This window comes from Neltuma alba, unplaced genomic scaffold (genome assembly GCF_004799145.2).
Source record: "Neltuma alba isolate B1F8T4 unplaced genomic scaffold, ASM479914v2 tig00012743_pilon, whole genome shotgun sequence".
Classification (NCBI taxonomy): Eukaryota; Viridiplantae; Streptophyta; class Magnoliopsida; order Fabales; family Fabaceae; genus Neltuma; species Neltuma alba.
The window spans coordinates 102,666-122,749 of NW_021637159.1; the positions used below are offsets into that span (position 1 = coordinate 102,666).

Genomic DNA, 20,084 nt, shown 5'->3' on the forward strand with positions numbered 1-20,084 from the left:
AGTATTACCTAGATTCATGTAGCGAATAACTACTCGATTTTTCATATTCAGGTGTCTTGTTATTAACTACAACTAATTTTGTAATCACTAGAACAATGTAAGTATTACCTAGATTCGTGTAAAGAATAACTACTCACTTTTTCATAATCAGGCACCTTATTATTAACTATAACTAATCTTGTAATTATTAACTACAACTAATCTTGTAATCACTAGAACAGTGTAAGCGTTACCTAGATTTGTGTAAAGAATAACTACTCACTTAGTCAGGGGTAAAATTATCAATTGGTCTTAATTTCACAAATGACAGATTGGGTCACTGACCCTTTCTGTCATTTTAGAAATTCCAGGACCCAATCTGGGATTTCATATATTTGAGGACCTTTTCTGGAATTTTCCCTAGAACTATCTTTGAAGAGATTTTCCATTAAAAGATGTGGAAAACTCATTAAGTATGATTATTTTTTAAAATATCATAAAATTCTAAACCATGTGTTATTAAAAAAGGTCAGAGGGTTAAAAAACTACTTCCTCTTTTATAAATACGGTAAACAGTTGAAAAAGCCTGTCTTTATTTTTTTTAAATAGAGGGGTATTTATTACTCCTTCATTTCTTAATATATGACCCAATTTTTGAGTTGGTTTTATTCTAAATATAAGATCCATTTGTTATATTTATCAATTTTTTTTAAATTACTCTTATAGATACTCTTTCAACTATAATCAAGTAGAAGAGAAAAACGTAGTATTAAAAAAGATAATTATGGTATTTTAAGAAAAATGTGTCACATTTCTTATAATTAACTAACTTACTTAACTTTTTTAATCTAATTAAATTAGTTAAATATATTACTTTTAAGGACGGCGGGAGTATCTTGTTTTTCTTCTTCAAGCTCCCGTCAAGACCCAACCACAAGCAAGGATTAGACACGTACGATTAGTGCAACGCTTCCAAAGAAAGCGCAACGATAAGGTATAGTCGTGTAAGGAGAAACCAAAACTGAAGAGCATCGGGCTTTCCCTTTTTCCATGGAGGTCGTTGGCATCTCCATCAATGCTTCCATGGCCCCAAACTTCTCCATACCTCAGGTTCTCTGTCTTTTCTCCTAAAGCTCCTGTTTTCGTTTACATCCCTTTTTTATTCTTTACACATTGGTCCACTTTCTCCAATTCCATACTTCGTCCCTTCTTTCTGTTTGGTTTTGGAGAAAGCATGACGAAAAAAAGGCAAAATCGATGATTGAATGTTATCCTTTTGCATATGTGCGGTGCGGGGCAAAATCTGTAATAGGTCAATGAAGAACACAAATGAAGTTATGAACACCTGACTAAGTTTTTTTCCCTGGTCAATTCGACTCTTTGCAGGTGTCAAAGGGCGAACCTTTATTTGTTGGGGTGATGCCAACCCCATTTTCCTTAACGTATAGTGGCAAAAGAAATCCAATCTTCAGAAATAATGGCTCTAAAACTGAAGTTTCACTTCGGTTGCTACCCCGCTTCAGCAAAAGTTGTTCTGCTCAGTGTTGTTTGTTTCCTATAACTTCTGGCTGGTTTCCTAAATGGAGGAAAAATTCCAGTCTTAAAAGAATGACGCATTATTCAGTGGACTTCGGACAGCAAGCCTCACTTGTTTTTGTGCGGTTGGCTGTCGGAGTAATGTTGGTCATGTCGGTTTCTCTTGCCTTCAGCAATTCATCCGGTGAGTATGATTTGTCCCTGTACTGGACCTTCAATGGAGAGCAGCATTACAAGTTGTCTTGGACTTTTTATATTTATATTTTAACTTTTGTCATATGTGACATCTCAATGATGCTTCATTTTTTTTCCTGGTGTCATTTCTTCTCAAGGGGCCTTAACTGAAGAGAATCTCCTCTTTTTGGAAGCGTGGAGAACAATTGACCGAGCTTATATTGACAAAAGCTTTAATGGACAAAATTGGTTTAGGTACAGAGAAAATGCACTGCGCACTGAACCCATGAACACTCGGGAAGAGACATGTATGGATTCTATTTTTTGAAGTTAATTATTTTTTTTTTTTAAGTTGAAAAGAAGGCCAAACTGGCCCTTTTTGGGGGATAGAACCCTCCACCTCCCTTATGCAAGGGGACTGCCTTGCCACTACGGCAATGCACCTACTGCGTGAAGTTAATTATTTGATCTTCACTTGCTCCACAACCATTTGTTATGAAGATGTGATGTCGGTGGCTATGGCTAACCCTACACACGTGTTACTTGATAGGAGTAATTAGAAGAGATAAAGAAACTCAAGGGAGGAATTAGTGAAAAGTAGTGTTTTGTCAAATACTGATGCTTGAATGTTAGAAAAACTTAAGGATTTGATTTTGTCGCGAACCTGAGTCTGTTTAAGCCTCTCATCGATGCTTTGAATTTGTCAGGTTTACTTAGCATTGTGTTTATCAGAATCTTGTTCACATCCTAAATTGGGAATATGAGTGGATCCTCTTTCATTAAAGCATGTTGTCGGTCCTTTTATTATTCTGGTATATAACAGATGGTTAGGAAAGAATTATGTATACTCTATGCCATGATTGTCTAGAAATTTGAGAGGATAAACCCAAAGGACTGAAGTTTCCAATCAGCACAAAGAAGCTTACGTTTATAATTTTATGCATGTAATTTCAAACTGAATTAGATATTGGCTAATGTAATGCGACTGTTGGAGGACATGGCCCCCATTCATCATGTTATTTTGTCTAGACTGATCAAGCAATTATTGGCAGTACTCCTATCTTATTTTCCTTCTTCTGACCGTTTCATTGGTGATAGCCACATTATGCAAATTGTTTGATGATAATTATATAGTTGATTTTGAGATACCTGAAGATGAGTCGATCATCACATGAATTTATCTTCTACACTTCTAATGGTGTATTTTTACTCAGATACGGCAATAAAGAAGATGCTTGCCACACTAGATGATCCTTTCACTAGGTTTCTGGAGCCTGACAAATTCAAAAGTTTGCGGGTATGGGGATGCTTCTTAAATTGACTTTTCCTTTTATTTATCTAGCATACGGTCCTAACTGTAGATGCGGATATTACCATTGCTTAATCAGGCTGAATACATACATCACTATATATTAATCTCAAAAAATAATGTTTTGTTGAAGGCAGTCTGGAACTCAAGGATCTCTTACAGGTGTGGGGCTGTCTATAGGCTACCCTACAAAAGGTGATGGGCCACCTCCTGGACTCGTCGTCATTTCAGCTTCTCCAGGGGGTCCTGCATATAGAGCTGGTGTTTTGTCAGGAGATGTTATTCTAGCAATTGATGATACGAGTACAGAAAGCATGGGGTTATATGACGCAGCAGAACGACTACAGTAGGTTTCCTCTCCTATATGCAATTTTTACTATTAAATCACTATCCTCATCCAGGAACATGGAGAATCCAAAAGCAACGAAAGAAAAAAATGCTAATCTGGTGGAAAAGATCTGTGAATATGATTTACTTTACATCTTAAATGTCCTCCAGCAAGTGAGGAGCACCATACTATGTTGGTACAAGCATTGATGAGGTTTAATAGCCCAAAGATATATTTAAAAAATACTGATTCGATTTCTGATTGACTTTGCTAATGTAAAACTGATGAAAGTTAGCTTTGTCAGAAGCATTTCTTGAGACAGACGGGGAAGATTTTTGCCATACCTTTATCTCGTTAATGCTGTATGAGCTAATCATAAATGGAATCTGTTGCCTTTGGTACTTCAGTATGATTGCGGATTGTTGGGTCTAGCTTGAAGTGTAAACTTATGCATCAGCAGTTATCTAGAGAATACTATCTGGTTGTTTCACTATAATTTAATTTCCAAGAAATTTCTAAAATTCTGGCCCTTCATAGTTTTGAACACGACATCATTACGCAGGTGAACATACATTTTAAAGCACAGATCTTCTTGACAAGATCAATATTTGCCTTGACTATGATCTTGTGTTGCCTGACCTACTAAAGGAAATTACAGGGGACCTGAAGGAAGCTCTGTAGCCTTGACCCTTCGGAGTGGTCAGGAAGTAAAACACCTATCATTGATGTAAGTAACTTTTATTTACTTGTCTTTTTAATTTGGTGAATTATACTTCTGTTTTCTTGCAAATTGGATATATGCTTAAGGTTCAGGGATACTTTCTTTTTTTTTTTTTTAATGAGGATAATTGAAAAAACTTAGTATTATAATGCATCACTAGGTTCAGCTAACCTACTAATCGTAAGTGTGGTATGTTTCCCACTTAAATTATTTTGTCGCAATGGTCTTTGTCATCATCATTAGATTTTTGGCTTGTTATCTTTATCCTTCTCTTTTAGAAATCTCTTAAGTATGATTTTCTACCTTCCAGGCGAGAGAAAGTTTTACTGAATCCAGTGAAGTCAAGATTATGCAAGCTGCCTGCTTCAGGAAATGATTCCCCGTTGATTGGTTATATCAAACTAACAGCTTTCAACCAAAAGGCATCCAGTAAGTAGTAAATTTTCTGCCACTTTCTGTTTTGTTGGTTTGTGCTGACATCACAAAAAATGAGTAAATCGCCCATCAAGCACTTACATTATAAAGATATAATGCATCAAAACTGAATTGGATCTCCAGTTCTTCCATATGTGATTAAGGGACATTTGAATTTTTTTTGGGTTACGATGTGAAGAATGAAGAAATGTGTATGTATATATATTACATGAAATGTGATGTAGGTAGTTGAAAGTATTAAGTTTTTCTAGCTACTGCATTCTTGTTTTTGTAATTTAAATCTCTCTCTCTTGCAGATGCCGTCAAGGAAGCAATCAATACATTGCGGAGTGATAATGTTAATGCGTTTGTTTTGGACCTTAGAGATAATAGGTGATTTAGCATTTTCTCCTATATGCTTTTGCCTACTGGCAGGCTGTCTTTCTGAAGCATATATTTGTTGCAGCGGTGGTCTCTTCCCAGAAGGAATCGAGATTGCCAAAATTTGGTAAGATATGCTTATCAACCAGTGGCAAACTGGCATCTTATATTGCACAACACAATTATTTCCTGTGCATGTGGTAAGGGCAGCACCCCAGTGTTCTTATCTTTTGCCGCCATTTCTTTCTTTATTTTTTGAATAGAAAGGGTACAGGTGAAAGATCATGGGTTGCACTTTAGATTGTGCAATAGAATTTTTTTAAATATCAAAAAAGAAAATGAAAAAATGGGTTAAAAACATATTGAAGCATGTACTTCATGTTTCTATAAATGGAAATAATCGAAAGACTGTTTTGTGATAATAATAAAGGGTGTTCTATTTTCAGGCTTGTTTTTCTGGAAATTCCCTGCATCTCCAAGCAATACCTATACGACAATCACATTTCTGTTGCTTACCTTAAATTAAATAGGCACCCAACACCCAGGAATAGCAGATGCTTGTACTAAAATGATTATTACAAACTTTTACATGTTCTTGTATCTACTTACAATCCACTCGAGCAATGCCGCTTTTAAGAAGTTGTGGAACGAGTTCTATGAAGGATAATAACTGTCCTGTAACCATATTAATGCTGATCTTGGATGTCAGATTCTTTCAATATTTGAGAACCTAATGGGGTTCTTTATGAAGAGAATATTATGTTAATGTCATCTTGAATTCTAAGAGATATTTCCAATCAGGTTGGACAAAGGTGTGATTGTATATATTTGCGACAGTCGTGGTGTTCGAGATATACTCGATACAGATGGAAGCAATGCAATAGCAACGTCAGAACCTCTAGCTGTATTGGTATATCTTTTCTTTTCCCTAGTTGCACTGTTTTCATCTACCGTTGGAGTTTAGCTCAATTCTAATTTCATTAGGTATTGCAGTTTTCTATTTGGGTTTTGTTGATGGGCAAGCTGTTGTTGCGTAAAAATTTGAGTTGTAAATAGTCGTATAGGTTAGATAGGCTATGGGGCATGATAGATATGTGAAAGAACTTGTGGGTTTCAGGAGTGGAAGAGAGAAAGTAAACCCTCATAGGGTTTGGTGGAGATGACCAGGGTAATTTTTTTCATCTGTAAATTGCTTGTGTGTTTCTTTTGATTGATGTTTTCTTTTTTGCTTTGATATTGAAATGAAATCCAATAGCCTTAGCTCGAGTACCCCCCTAAACTAAAGTATCACGGGTCCTGATACCGCAATGCACATGGATTAATCAGTTCTGTTCTATATCGTCCCTCTCTTTCTCTCTGTGCCCAAGTCCTTGTGCCCTTTTGTATCACGAAGAAAGGGGACGTGGTGTGAGGGTTGTCTGGGCCATCTACTTGCATTATAATCAGACTTCCAATTTCTACTCGGTTTTGCACACTAGTCCATTTGAGGATAATATTTGATACAAGTATTATATGTTATTTAACTTCTCCGTTATTTTCTTGAGCCAATCTCAGGTGAATAAGGGAACAGCTAGTGCAAGTGAAATATTAGCTGGTGCATTGAAAGATAATAAACGGGCCATCCTATTTGGAGAACCCACATTTGGAAAAGGGTAGTTAACTTTGTTCGCGTTTATATTAAACAAACCGAACTAAAATTTCCCTTTCACTCGCATGAAGTGCTCATCTTATCTGCAGGAAGATTCAGTCAGTGTTCGAGCTCTCTGATGGTTCCGGATTGGTTGTTACTGTTGCTCGTTATGAGACACCTGATCACACTGATATCGACAAGGTCTGAACTTCGCTGACTCTTCAATCGCCATATCTCCCTTCTGAACTTCTTCCTCTCACTTAACCTCTTGGACTTGTGTATAGGTCGGTGTCATACCTGACCACCCTTTACCAGCATCCTTTCCTAAGGATGAGGATAGCTTTTGCAGCTGCCTCCAGGATCCCACTTCTTCTTGTCATGTCAATAGAGTCCAGCTATTTGCAAGATGACGACTGGCTTTTTTCATACCAACATTTCTGAGAAAGAGGGCAATTCTTTTGACAAGTAATGAGTTTTGCTGGCTATTGATGATCACATGTCTCCAATTGAAGAAACACTTGTGAGTGTCGCTGATTCCTTTATTATTGATTTTTCCTTTGCTTGAGTTTGGTGCAAAGCCTAAACATTTCCATGATCTGAAACGTCAAAATGTCACATTAAACAGAAGCCATGTTATGCGAATATCTTTCGAAACATAATTCTAAATCATTGATTTTTCCTTTGAGTGAAACTTTCCAGTAAATATATTAGAAATTATGGTGACGATGATGAAAGCGCATCAATTCTAATCGCGACAATTAAAGCTCGAGGGAATCAAACTCGATGCGTTCTTTGACTGGACGGTCAGACTGAATTGGTTAGGCATTAGTCAATGCCTTTCACAAGTAGGAATTGAAAATTAAATACGAAATTAAATGTGAGAAACTGGGATTGCTTATCGGAGCTTCGCAAAGATAACGAAATAATTCTTCTTTCTTCAGAGAATTAATAATTACTTAGCTTTGATGATTTAGGCATTCTTTGGACTTCGGAGGTGTTCATTCATGAGTGCATGAAGAGCAAACCGTCTTCGCAACTGTTTCATTTGATCGATCGATCGATCGCTTTTGAATCTTCAACGACGTCTAATCCGTTAATCAATTCAACAAACTGACATTATATCATTCCTACTAATTTAGCCAAATCGACGCTTTGCCTCTCTGAATTCCTCGAAGGAGCCGACGAATTGGTTCACAAACCTGGTGAAAAAAAATAAGCTTCGCGACATTCCCTTTATCACTATCACATTAGTAAGCTCCGTTGGCTTTTATCCGACACCCTTTTTTCTTTTTTTCGGGTCTAGGCTTTTATCCAAGACTAAATTCTTTATTCAGATGATTTTAACGTCTTGTTATTTCACATCCACCCAGTGAACTACGGTACGAAGTATTAAAAATAAGTGACAGAGATTATGATTGAGATTAAGAAAATAGTATTTAGTATGAGATATTATTTATTAAATAGGATTAGACAAATCTATATATGTGGAATTAAGGAATATTATGGAGAGAAGTGATATTTTCCAATCATATTATTATGGGTTTGTCTAATCTTATATAACAAATAATTACTTATATTTGAGACTTTTTTAATGATTTTTTTTTCAATTATAATCCTAATTTTTATCTCTTATTTTTAATGTTTCGTACCAAACAGAACCAGTAGATTTAAAGTAAGTTTGGTTGGAAGGATTTCCTTCCCTTATTAAATTGGAAAAAAAGAGGCAACTTGCTTGGTTATGGTTAAACAAAATGGAGGGGTAAAAAGATCCATTGAATCAAACACTGTTAAACTTCTACTCTCAGTATTGAACGTCGTTTTTTTTTTGTTTGAGGATAAGCTTAAAAAGGTGTGTTCATATATAAAACAAAACATGAATCTCTTCCGGCTGCTTTGCTAGCCGGGGCATCAAGTCCCACGTGGGGGACTTAACAAATGTGCAGAGAGCAGAGAAGCATTGAACATTGTTTACCTATCTATTGGTGGTAGGATGACAAAAACAGCATAAAAGCCCAACTCCTCAATGGAGTTGTCAAGCAGATAGAAATTTGACCTGTTATAGTGTTATTATCATCAAGAATTTATACCTCGACAAAATGTGTCTGGTTTCCCCATGTACTCACTCAACAGAGGAACCTTCTGCTAAAAATTATGACACTTCAAGAATGAAAATATAGTATAGTTATCTGATTCAACCAGAACTTGACACGTATTAAAGTGGAAAATAGTTACTTGAATTCTCTTCATCCAAGCAAGATCCAATTAAAATAATTTCACGCCCACACAGATGATGGTGAGGGGTGACTACTACAGCATTTTAGTCCATGAGCCCAGAAAAGGAAAAAGAGCAATCAGCAATCTCACTAGCAGAGGCCTGTCACTTTTCCTCACTGCCCTGCTCAACTTGCCCTTCTCCTCAGTCAACCTTTCAGATCCGTTTCCCCCTCGAGATGACCTCGTTGTCGGGCCAGTTCTATCCAAATCATCCCATCCACCAAAACTAGGTGCACTCTGCTCATCCTTACCAACCGAACCATTATCCACCCATGATTGGTAGCTTGTCTTTCCCTTTCTTCTTCTCTGGGTTTCCTCTGGCTCTGGTTCTTCCTGTACTTTGGTGCCCCTTACAGTCCTGGCGGTTGGCTTCCTCCTCATCCGGGACTTGCGTTTTGGTTTGCTTTTGTCCCTTCCCCACAATTTCTCAAATGCCAGTGCAAGTGCTGACTGACCAAGGGGGAGTGCCAATGCCATGAGGAAAGCTTTTGGGCCAGTAGCCACCAACCAAGAAAGGATGATGATTGGAAATGTCCAACCATAGGATTTGAAAACCTGCACTGATGAAAATGCTATATATTGGAACACATGTACCATATTGAAAAGTCGATTAGCTACTAATTAGACGCATATAGGACGATGGAAGTCTTGACTAGCCTTAAAAGAGCCTTGAGAACATCAGATATAAAGTTAAGCAAAAAATTATTAGATATAAATGGAAGAAAAAGCAATGTAAAATGCAAGCCGCATCACCCATATACTGCCTTAGAAGAAAACAAGACGCTTGTTTGTGGTAAAGAGAACTAAAAAGTAAGGGGAAAATAACCAGTTACCAGCTGTTTTAGAGTCATGAGAGATTTGTTATGATTTATAATTCTAGTTAAAAATAGTTAATTGAAACATTTGACGCCACCGTGCCTTCATGCCTCTCTATCTCTCTTTCATCCCTCACGGCACTGTTATCTTGCGGAATGTGCTAATCAAAAGTCCAGATATTGAATCAAAATTACGCCTTTGTAAACTAATGGTGATGGCTGAAGCAGGAAATCTCTTGTTGAAATGACAAATCATTTCTTCTTTATTAGGACAGACTGTCGATTAGCATGCAATCAAGAGGCTGTTATATTCTTCAGGATAAACTGGCACATTATTCTGAGATTCGCAATTCCGGGCATCGTGAAAATACCAAAATTAACTAAAACCCCAGTAAAAAGACAAGCAAACATAAAGTCAGCTCAATAACCGAAGTAAAATTGATTCACCTTGAAAATCCATACGCTGTCAATGGCATCTTCCCAGGTCCAGCTTGTCTCTTCCTCAAATTCCGGGGGCTCATCGGACCACCACCACCGTCTCTTCTTCTCATATTCTTCTTCGTCGTCGTCCTCGTCCTCGTCCGCACCTTTGCCTCGGAAATTGAAGTTGAATTTCCGGTCTCGGACGGCTTCAGCATTGGAATCCCAACGAGGGTACTTAGTGGAGAAGTAGATACGAGTGAGAAATAATGATTTAGGGTTGTAGAAGTGGGGAGGTGAAGGGGCTGGGGACAGAAGGAATCGCCATGAACAGGGCTGAAGTCGAGGTCGAGGTCGAGGTCGAGGAACAACAGAGAAGAGGTGCGAACAGTGATGGGCTTCCATTTGCCACGTACTCATTATCTTTCTCCATGACTCATCGATTTCAATTCTTCCATCGTATTTTATTTATATTCTTTTATATCCCAGAATTTTTTGTCCGTTGTTGTAAACTTTCATTATATCACGTTTTTTTTTTGTAATACCCATATTAAAATATTAAAATTCTAATCAATTATAGTATTTATAAATTATTAATTATAAAATTTATTTCTTAAATTTAAGCATCTAATTTAGTCTTCATGTTAAGTTCATGAGGATTTAATTTAATTTAATTTAATTTAATTTAGGAAAACTTACCATAAAATCCAGAAAGAATGAACATCATCATTAAAAGTCCCTTGCAATGACAAGTTTTAGTACGTGAAATGACAACTGTTTACTTATTATTAGAATTTACTAATTATTATTATTTTTCTTAAAATTTTATTGTAATTCTCTGGTTATTTAAAGGTTCAGAGTTTGACTATTGAGACCAAGCCAAAAGAAAAAAAAGAAAGAGTATCAAAGAGGGTTTCATCAAAATAGTTATGTCATCAAGTTAATACAGTTGGCGAAATCCTAATTATTCTCAAAGGGCCTTACTTTATTTTGACCAGAAGAGCAGGCACTGAGAGTTTAAATTGACACGTGGAATTAAACTCACGACTTCCCCCTTGTAAAAATAAATTATAACAGCATCAGCATAAAGGCTTTAATATTTGTAGGATGAAACTAGCGCAGTAGTGTTGGGGCAAGTTAGTGCGTATTGTGAACCCCATTATTGAAGTCATCACACTTACTGAGAAATGATTCGTTCATTAGCTCCATGATCAGAAATCTCTTCATGCCATCGAGATTGGATAGTCATGTTTGATTGTGCTTTAAAGAAGCAAATGCTTACTTCAATTGACTTGTTCATCCACTTAATTACCATATACATTAGGGTTCTGATATGGGGATAGTTTGTATTATGACCTGACTTAATTTAATTCTCTGTCCAACAAACTCTCTCTGTCGTCGAGGTTGCCAAGAACAGGTCAATTTTTTACGGCCTTGGTTGTGTACGAATTAATAAACACGGGCAAACAAATTGAGAGTGGCTAGTCTTTCTAAACAGCTCTCACGTTTGAGTATTAATGATCATTTCGCAATATATAATAGTGGCAGCTAAAGATCAGCTCCTCGTTAATTATATCTAACTACTATCCCTATAGCTAAGGCCCACATCACGCGCGCACACACACGACTTGAATAAGGAGCTATCTAGTCTAATTAAAGGACGACACCACTGTTGAAATGATCAAGGGCGGTGTGAGATTGATTTGAGAGAGAGGATACATACAGGGAAGAAAGAAGAGAGGCAAGAGGCGTGGGTGAGGAATAGGGACGGTGCTCAAAATAAACAAGCTCTGAACGGTAATAACGTTTATCTTGTGCTATATTTGTCCATATATGCTGTATGCTATACTCCAAGCCGTCTAATCTGACGTTATCCTATTATTTCGCACAAATGACAGCTATATAGGATAAGCTTTGATTGGATAACATTCTCTTAAGATTTCTATATGTCTAATTACCTATGGCTGCTCTTCACTATATGCATACATGCATCTAGACGGAGTCATATGTGCATATATACAAAATGAATATGTAGTGAGTCGTGATATTTGAAAAGGGGAGCATAATTAAGTGGGCGTGGCGAGGTATGGGGATCTAAACAGAGATGCCAGTTGCGTGTAAGACTTGAAGAATGGAGCCAGATAAATATGATAATTAATGATTTGGAAGAATTGAGGTGTAACTTGAAGAAATCATTGAATCCAATCCCATACGCTCATGCATCTGTACTGGCTTCTGCGACATATGGCTCAGATCATCAGAAGATTAGAAGATCCGTCCCTTTCTTATTCAAAGAAGCCCCCATGTTGCCTCCATCCCCTTCTCCCCCACTCTTTCTTTTTCCCCTTAAATTTTTTTAAAAAATACACCTACCCATTCTATGTAACAATAAAATTATTTGATGATATGTTAACTTGATTAAAAACAATACGAATTTTTTAGCACATTGCCATGAAAGAAATTCATGCAGATCGGGAGGTGACGTGTAAGGCTTATTTTATATAGTATAAATTATATTATAAAATAGGTTTTATATTTAAAACTGAAGAAATATCAGTAAGGTAATTTTCTGCACTTCTATTAGTTTTGTGAAAACATAATAGAAAATGATAATATTCTTTGTGACAAGGCTAAGGTCGATCATCTCAAATAAAACCACTACATACAGGTCGCAGATGGATACGTCAACATCAAATCTAATGCATGTTCAGACTAAGAAGGAACCCTTCTCACTGGAGAGATCCCTTTGTCTTCATTCTTGCCAATAGACAGTCTCTTGGGGTCATTAGTGTGTAACTCTTTGTGTACTGATAAAAGCAATGTCACATTTGGGAGAGTCTTCATCTGAATATAAGCCCAGGTGTTCTCACCGTACTGGAGTTCCCTGCTTCATTCTTTACATTCCATATAATCTATTCCCATAAATTAAAGATATTTAAGTTGAAACTTTTTTATTAATTTTTGCCAAATATGTCGAGTATCAGTGCAAGATGCAGAGAAAAATAAAAAGAATTGCAGAGGCGAAACCCTTTGGCCAATATATATTACTCACGCTTTCATTTTTGGTATAGTTAACTTGGAGACAACTTAACCTGATTTCCAAAAAATTGAAATAATAGAATTAAGATAGGATTTATTGTGCCCTATAGAGAAAGTGGGAAACATGAGATATCATTGATATGATACGTAATTTTTACCACCGATGCATCCGCATTTACTCCAAAAGCAGCTCCTCATTTCTTGGGATCCAATCCTCACATGGTGTGTTGTCAGAAGATTACATCTCCAGCTTATGCCAAATAACAAAGAGCTATTATATTATATCCGTTTTACTACCCAATAAATAGAGTTGTTGTAATCCCATTAAATTTATTTACCTACTTCTCTATAATTTACCCTTATCTCTCGCTGCCACACCTCAACACCTTTTGTGATCTTTCATTTATTATATAATCAATACCTGTATTCATATTTTTTCCTACTATAATAATTTGACTACGTTGTTATATTTAACGTTTTTTTTTACTTTAATGCAAGTTTAAGGGCATAATTTATAATATTGTTTATTCACTCATTCCAGTTCTAAGCGAAAATAAATGTTTAATTTCCCACTTTAACTACGGATGAAAATTATCCATGTATGTATGTTCTACATAGTTGTTTTTCAATTTTTGTTCTGACAAAAGCAATGTTGCATCTCTGAAAACATTACACTGAAACAGAAATGCAGGAGAACATTGATCCTGGTCCGATCCGCTGAGTAATATTAATATATGTCGTTGAAAGTTGCCCACTAATAAATTCGAATCAATGTTGTGTGTCAGAGCGAGGTGATGGATGGTGTTAATAGAAATGAATATTGATTGTTAAATCAACCATGCACCATAAAAATCAATAAAACTTACACTAAATCAATTAATCAACCATGCATCATAAAAATCAATAAAATTTACACTAAATCAATTAGGTAGTAAAATTAAACCCTAATCCATATGTCGATAAAATTTCACGATACGGTTCAAAAAAGATGAAACAGGTTAAAGGGCACACAGTGGCAGTGCTATTTGTCCCTGCCGCTGTCAATCGCTAATAGTTATAGCCTCTATTAATTCTGTTTATCAACCCCTCTACCCACTTGGCTCCAAAAATGAACACAAACTCTCTTATTATGTTTCCGTGATTAAATCATGTTGCCCCTTTTAGTATGATTTAATCAATACATGCTATATAATTTGTACATACACACACATGAATTGCCGACAAAGAAACGCCAATTATACCCCAAAATATTACCTCCAGTCCTAATTATAAGACCTAATTGACTAATTTGAAGAGATTAAAGAAGTAAGTTAAATCAGTTATTTATAATGAATAAGTGTTGTCATTCCTAAAATATCATTGCTAATTAAGTATATTGGCTAGAACTATCATTATTAGAAGGACTATCTTGGAAAAAATACATAAATATGAGAGACAAAATGGATTGGAGTCTTATAATTAGGACAAAACTAAAATTCAAACGGGGTCTTATATTAAGGACCGAAGGTAGTATAATATTTTAAGTACCACCTCTCATTCTTAATATAAGAGCTGATTTAACTTTTTCAATTTGGTTCTAAATATAAAACTTCAATCCATTTTGTCTCTTATATTGATCTATTTTTTTTAAAATAGTACATATTAATTATTTAATTAATTGATAGTTTTAATCAATATATAATTAGTAAGAATATTTTAAAAAAGATAAAACTTAATTATTATAAATAACTAACCCAACAAATTTTCTTACTCAAATTACTCAAAAGGACCGGAGGCAGTATAATAAATGTTTATCTTCTTCTCAACTCTATATATACCTGGGCGGAGCAAAACCTAGTCTTCACTTCACCATTAGGGTTTCCCTCTCTTTCTCTCTCTCTCTATCCTGGCTAGCTAGAGTTTAACTTCTTCACAAATGGCACCACCATCAATCCCATCTCCATCACCGTCCTCTAGATTTAAGTACGTGAAACATGCATATTATTTCATACTCTCCAACAAAATGAACATCTTGTTTGCTTCCTGCGTAGCCTTCCTGGCCGGAGCTCCGGCTTGTCTTCATGTTCCCCACTCAAACCTTCCTCCATTGTTGCTCTTACCTTCGTGCTTAGCCTTACTGTTCCTAGCACGCTACTTCTTCATGAACAGACCCACACAAGTATACCTAGTCGACTTCGCATGCTTCAAACCAGCACTCACTTGTCTTTGTAACAAGGAGATGCTTCTGGACAGGGCTGAACGTGTGGGTTTCTTGTCGGAAGAGAGCTTGAAACTCGTGAGGAAGATAGTGGACAGGTCTGGTTTGGGACCAAACACGTATGTCCCTGAGGCGTTGTTGGAGGTTCCTCCAAATCTGGCTCTGGTGGAGGCGAGGAAGGAGACAGAGACAGTGTTTTTCGGAGCAGTCGATGAACTTTTGGAGAAGACAGGAGTAGATGCGAGGGACATCGATATTCTTGTTGTGAACTGTAGTTTGTTTAATCCCACACCATCTCTAGCTGACATGGTTGTGAATCGTTATAAGCTGAGAGGGAATGTGTTGTGCTACAATCTTAGTGGCATGGGGTGCAGTGCTGGTGTTCTTGCTGCTGACCTCGCCAATCACCTCCTTAAGGTTCACTCACTCACTCTCTCTCTCAATGCTAGCTAGCCATGGCTGCTTTCATTATTTGAAGTATATTTCTTTTTATGCAGGGCATCGTCAGTTATATATGTTAAGATAGATCTTTCAGTGAATATTCTCCTCAAATATACATGTTCATTTAGCCACGAGATATATATATATATATATATTCTTGTTAATATCTTGCACCGGCATGGAACACACATTTTTTTTTGTTGGTATAATGGAACATACATATTTATGCAAGCAAGAAATATGTCCTAAAAACAGTAAAGAGAAAGCTGCAAGAATAACGTACTTGTAGGGTGGTGCTATTTTGCAAGCAATTTTTGTCGTACGAGGTGGTGGGGTGGATATTATGTAATAATTCATGGATAACACTGACATATGATTAACGCGATGTTTGGTAATGAACAGGCTCATCCAAACTCTTACGCGTTGGTACTGAGCACGGAGAACGGAATATCAAGCATGTACTGGGGCAACAACCCCTCTATGCTCCTCGTAAACTGCCTCTTCCGCATGGGTGGCTCCGCCGCCCTCCTCTCCTCCCACCCCTCCGACGCCCGCCGTTCTAAGTATCGCCTTGTCCACACCCTCCGCACCCACGTCGGCGCCGACGACAACAGCTACAACTGCGTCATGCAGCAAGAAGACGACGAAAATAAGGTCGGCGTCGCGCTTTCCAAAGAACTCATGAACGTCGCCAGAGACGCCCTCAAAGTCCACATCACAGCCCTCGGACCCCTCGTCTTACCCATCTCCGAAAAACTCAAGTTTCTGGTTAATCTGATTCAGAGGAAGGTGTTGAAGAGCAAGATCGAAGGGTATATGCCAGATTTTAGACTGGCTTTTGAGCATTTCTGTATTCACACGGGAGGGAGGGCAGTGTTGGACAGAATGCAGAAGAGTTTGAATCTGGATGATTGGTACATGGAGCCCTCGAGAATGGCGTTGTATAGGTTTGGGAACACGTCTTCGAGCTCTGTGTGGTATGAACTGGCTTATTGTGAAGCTAAAGGGAGGGTGAAGAAAGGTGACAGAGTGTGGCAAATGGCGTTTGGATCTGGGTTTAAGTGCAACACTGCTGTGTGGGTGGCTCTGAAAACCATTGATCCTGCGTCTAACAAGAGCCCATGGAGGGATGAGATTCATCACTTTCCTGTTAAAGTAACCTCCTAATCAGAGAGACCCAGAACGAACAATAATGCGGATCGTCGATATATACAGTTATGTGTCTATCTTTGAAAGATTGAGATTATTCAAATCTGAAAAGGGAAGAAAATTAATGACGGACTGGTGGTGTAGACAGTTATAGTGATGGATGTGGGAATGAATTATTATGATATTATTGAAGTAGTTAATACTATTATGACTATCTAAGACGGTTGGTGTCAAAATTTTAGCTCCATGAATGTGATGTTAGGGTTTAGATCTGGAGTTTGCCTATCTAAGGTCAACTCTCTCTGTTGTACTTCTCAGCTTTATCGAGCTTATAATATTAAATCATGTCGTGTGTCAGTCTTGTATATTTTGTCTCTTTAATCTCTGGTCCGTACGCTCTCTCCTCTGGAAGCGGCTTGTCTCTATCCCCTGCCTCAACACTGACACGCTTTTATTCACATCTTTTAATTTTCTTTATTTTTTAAAAATATCTGTGTCGCTTTTTCACTCTCTCTTTAGATCTTTTTGTGGCTTGGATGTCATAAAACTTTTAGTAAACTGGGATTAAAATTGAAAGAACCATTGGAAAGTTGATGATTTGATGCTGATCTTGTACGTGCTGTATATCTTGTGTTGGCCAAGTTTAACAGGTGAAAGACAGACAGTCGATTACAAGAATATCTGGCTCCGGTTCTCTCCTAGGGTTTCCTTGTGAGAGTTTGTCTCTCTCCTTCGTGAGTTTAGTTTCCGGCGCTTTCTCCGGCCATCGCTTGGGAAGGATGTTCGGCTGTGTGTGTGTGAGTGCTGGTGTGCATCGTCTCTCTCCCAATTCGCTAGATCTGTTTGCAGATGAGAAGGCTCTGGAGATGTTGAAGAAAGGAAGGAAAACAGAATGTACTAAGGTGATAGTGAAGAGATCGAGGATCGGCAATGAGCATCTTGGTTGTGAGTTAGAAAATTCGAAGTACGATATGCAGAACCATAGTAGCATTCAGGGAGGTAAAGATCGCTCTCTTGCAGAAACCGCAGAACAAATAGCAAAAATTTTGAGGATGCATAGTTTAATGGTTGAGATGAAGAACTCAAAGGACAACAAATATAATCAGAATTCAAGAGAACGATTGTGGCCGATCGTCGAAGTTTTTTTGATGATTTGTTTGTATCATTCTGGAGGCACTTCTAGATCTCTGTTTAATCAATCATCATTGCTAGTTCTAAGAATGCTTGTTTTCATCTTCAATGCTCGTTTATCTGTCTTTGCAAAGGACAACCATCCAGGACAATGGACTTCGGTGGAGGAAAAGAGCTATCAGATGAGGAATGATGCTATGTTTAACCTGTTCTTAGAATCACCATGGTATGATTTCTTGAAGATTATTTCCCCAAAGTTAATTGAGCATCTATACTGGATTTATTGCTTTGATGTGGCTAATAACATGTGGCGTAATAGAGTCTCTGGCTTTGGATTTTATGAATATGGTGAGGAAACAGGGGATGGCTTGGGTTGTGACTCTAGTATTGATGGTGATTTTCTTGATGTTAAAAATGCTGCTGGTTTGATGTTTCGTTGTTATGGTTGGGATGGAAGACTATTTGGAACTTATGCAGTGATTGTTCGAAGGATTAAAGAGGATTTAAGATGGGTTCCACCAAGAGTAGAGCATTGTTCTGCCATCTCATTACTTTTGTTAAAGTTGATGGTCAACAAGATTTATCCTCTAGTTTTTGGAATAAATCTCTCCCTGTGGATAAGGTTGTGTTGTTGTAGTCCTAGTAAAATCCTTATTGAGCTGAAAATTTTCAATAACTTTCAGTGTTCTTCTTTCCCTCTTGGTATGAGAGGGGCTGTTAAAGCTGCTAATGAAAATGCAGCATTGGCACATAGAGGGTTGGGCTCAATGTTTGAGCAAGTCGTACGACAACCACCCTTTCTCGCCGTTGTCAAGGATTATAGGACAGAACTTTGCAGTCTTATCTTTTGGGAGATCTGTGAATTTGCTTTGCAGTATTGGGGTGTGTTAGGTGGCTCTGTTTGTAGTTTTTAGAGTTAAGTTTGATGTATTTCGGTGGCTAGCTACTTCTTTTAGGTTGGTGTTTGTAATAACTTTGTTGTTTGAATGAATGAATTCTTCTTCTAGCCAAAAAAAAAAAAAAAAAAAGTGAAAGACAGACAGTCCAAAGAGGGGAATGAAGTGACTTTGATATGCTCTTATGACGGTGGCTGTACAAATTGGTGTTTTATTTCCCGGTAAGCAGTGTTATCTCCTACTTTCAGTTTTTAATATAAAAATTAGTTAAATAATTTTAATAGATTAAAAAAATTGTTAGACTATTTATAATAAACATGAATTAAATTTCTTAAAATAATCTTATTAATATATTTCCCGGAAGAGTATGTTGGTTAGAATTTAATACGTGTAACTATTATAATAACTATTTTTTCACATAACTATTTTAGAAAAAATAAATAAATATAAGAGATAAAATAAATTAAAAATTTATATTTAAAATTAAATTAAAAATTAAATTATCTCTTATATTAAATATAAGAAATGATTGTTAATTATTTTATCATTCCACCGCCCCCTCTGTCTCTCTCCTCTGGTAAGCAAAGTCCACAGACAGAAATACTAGCTTAGCCTAATCCCACAGTCCAAAACTCAGCATTGAAGTGCCTAACATTATTTCGATGTTTGGCTTTGATTTGAAACCCCTTTGGATATTGCATATGGTTGTCCCCTTTGAAATATGCCCGCGGCTTTTGAAAATAGTTTTGAACTTGCATTGGCGGGGTGCGCCAGGCCAAGGCAGTAGTGCAACGCCCAGGCGACGCGCGAGAGCCCCAGCAGCAAGCTACTGTGGTGGGCCCTCCCCCTCAAAAAATTAATTTAATATCATGTGGGCCATTGGCCCACGTATCAGATATTAAACTGATAAGAACAGATACTACACTTGATCTTAGCCAAAAGGCCGAGAAAGGTATGCCTTCTCACGTCTCTCCAGTTCGCTTTTGTATCTGCCCACCGCTCCATTTGTTTTATTAACTCCTCGGTGTGGGACTTGATTCTATGTATCTTTATAACCTCCGAGGTTCTCTGTATGCAGGTGGACTCGGTAACATAATAAAGAATAGAAATCAGGATGAGAAAACAAAGGGATTAAAGATCCAAAACTAAACTATTACCAAACACTGCATTTCTTTATTTGACCGGGGAACAAGCAGCGTATGAATATTTACACACACATGTATATACTTTCTACTCCATAACTGACAGTG

At 37.2% G+C, this 20,084-nt stretch overlaps 3 protein-coding genes and 1 non-coding gene across 4 annotated transcripts; 2 read left to right on the forward strand and 2 right to left on the reverse strand.

Moving 5' to 3' along the window:
• The first annotated feature begins 941 nt into the window (after positions 1-941).
• LOC114730536 (carboxyl-terminal-processing peptidase 2, chloroplastic-like) lies at positions 942-7,163 on the forward strand. Its single transcript, XM_028917620.1, has 13 exons — positions 942-1,089; positions 1,366-1,699; positions 1,848-1,997; positions 2,904-2,986; positions 3,136-3,344; positions 3,985-4,053; positions 4,358-4,476; positions 4,779-4,854; positions 4,928-4,969; positions 5,644-5,752; positions 6,397-6,494; positions 6,580-6,673; positions 6,757-7,163. The coding sequence occupies exons 1-13, from the start codon at positions 1,030-1,032 to the stop codon at positions 6,880-6,882; spliced, it is 1,569 nt and encodes a 522-aa protein (XP_028773453.1). The 5' UTR covers positions 942-1,029; the 3' UTR covers positions 6,883-7,163.
• Positions 7,164-8,507: 1,344 nt separating this feature from the next.
• LOC114730538 (uncharacterized) lies at positions 8,508-10,399 on the reverse strand. The gene is made up of 2 exons (XM_028917622.1): positions 10,009-10,399; positions 8,508-9,301 (listed from the first exon to the last, which is right to left on the reverse strand). The coding sequence occupies exons 1-2, from the start codon at positions 10,384-10,386 to the stop codon at positions 8,780-8,782; spliced, it is 900 nt and encodes a 299-aa protein (XP_028773455.1). The 5' UTR covers positions 10,387-10,399; the 3' UTR covers positions 8,508-8,779.
• A 4,536-nt stretch (positions 10,400-14,935) lies between these two features.
• LOC114730513 (3-ketoacyl-CoA synthase 2-like) lies at positions 14,936-16,825 on the forward strand. Its single transcript, XM_028917596.1, has 2 exons — positions 14,936-15,634; positions 16,061-16,825. The coding sequence occupies exons 1-2, from the start codon at positions 14,936-14,938 to the stop codon at positions 16,823-16,825; spliced, it is 1,464 nt and encodes a 487-aa protein (XP_028773429.1).
• Positions 16,826-19,594: 2,769 nt separating this feature from the next.
• On the reverse strand, positions 19,595-19,790 carry LOC114730578 (U2 spliceosomal RNA). The gene has a single exon (XR_003738842.1). It is a non-coding gene; the product is annotated as a U2 spliceosomal RNA (small nuclear RNA).
• Between the last annotated feature and the right edge of the window lie 294 nt (positions 19,791-20,084).

Coding starts and splice junctions, on each gene's coding strand:
- LOC114730536 (XM_028917620.1), top strand. CDS start 1,030: ATGGAGGTCGTTGGCATCTCCATCAATGCTTCCATGGCCCCAAACTTC. Junction 1,998..2,903: donor GAACACTCGGGAAGAGACAT/GTATGGATTCTA, acceptor ATTTTTACTCAG/ATACGGCAATAAAGAAGATG. Junction 3,345..3,984: donor GACGCAGCAGAACGACTACA/GTAGGTTTCCTC, acceptor AGGAAATTACAG/GGGACCTGAAGGAAGCTCTG.
- LOC114730538 (XM_028917622.1), bottom strand. CDS start 10,386: ATGGAAGCCCATCACTGTTCGCACCTCTTCTCTGTTGTTCCTCGACCT. Junction 9,302..10,008: donor ACAGCGTATGGATTTTCAAG/GTGAATCAATTT, acceptor TCATCAGTGCAG/GTTTTCAAATCCTATGGTTG.
- LOC114730513 (XM_028917596.1), top strand. CDS start 14,936: ATGGCACCACCATCAATCCCATCTCCATCACCGTCCTCTAGATTTAAG. Junction 15,635..16,060: donor TCGCCAATCACCTCCTTAAG/GTTCACTCACTC, acceptor GGTAATGAACAG/GCTCATCCAAACTCTTACGC.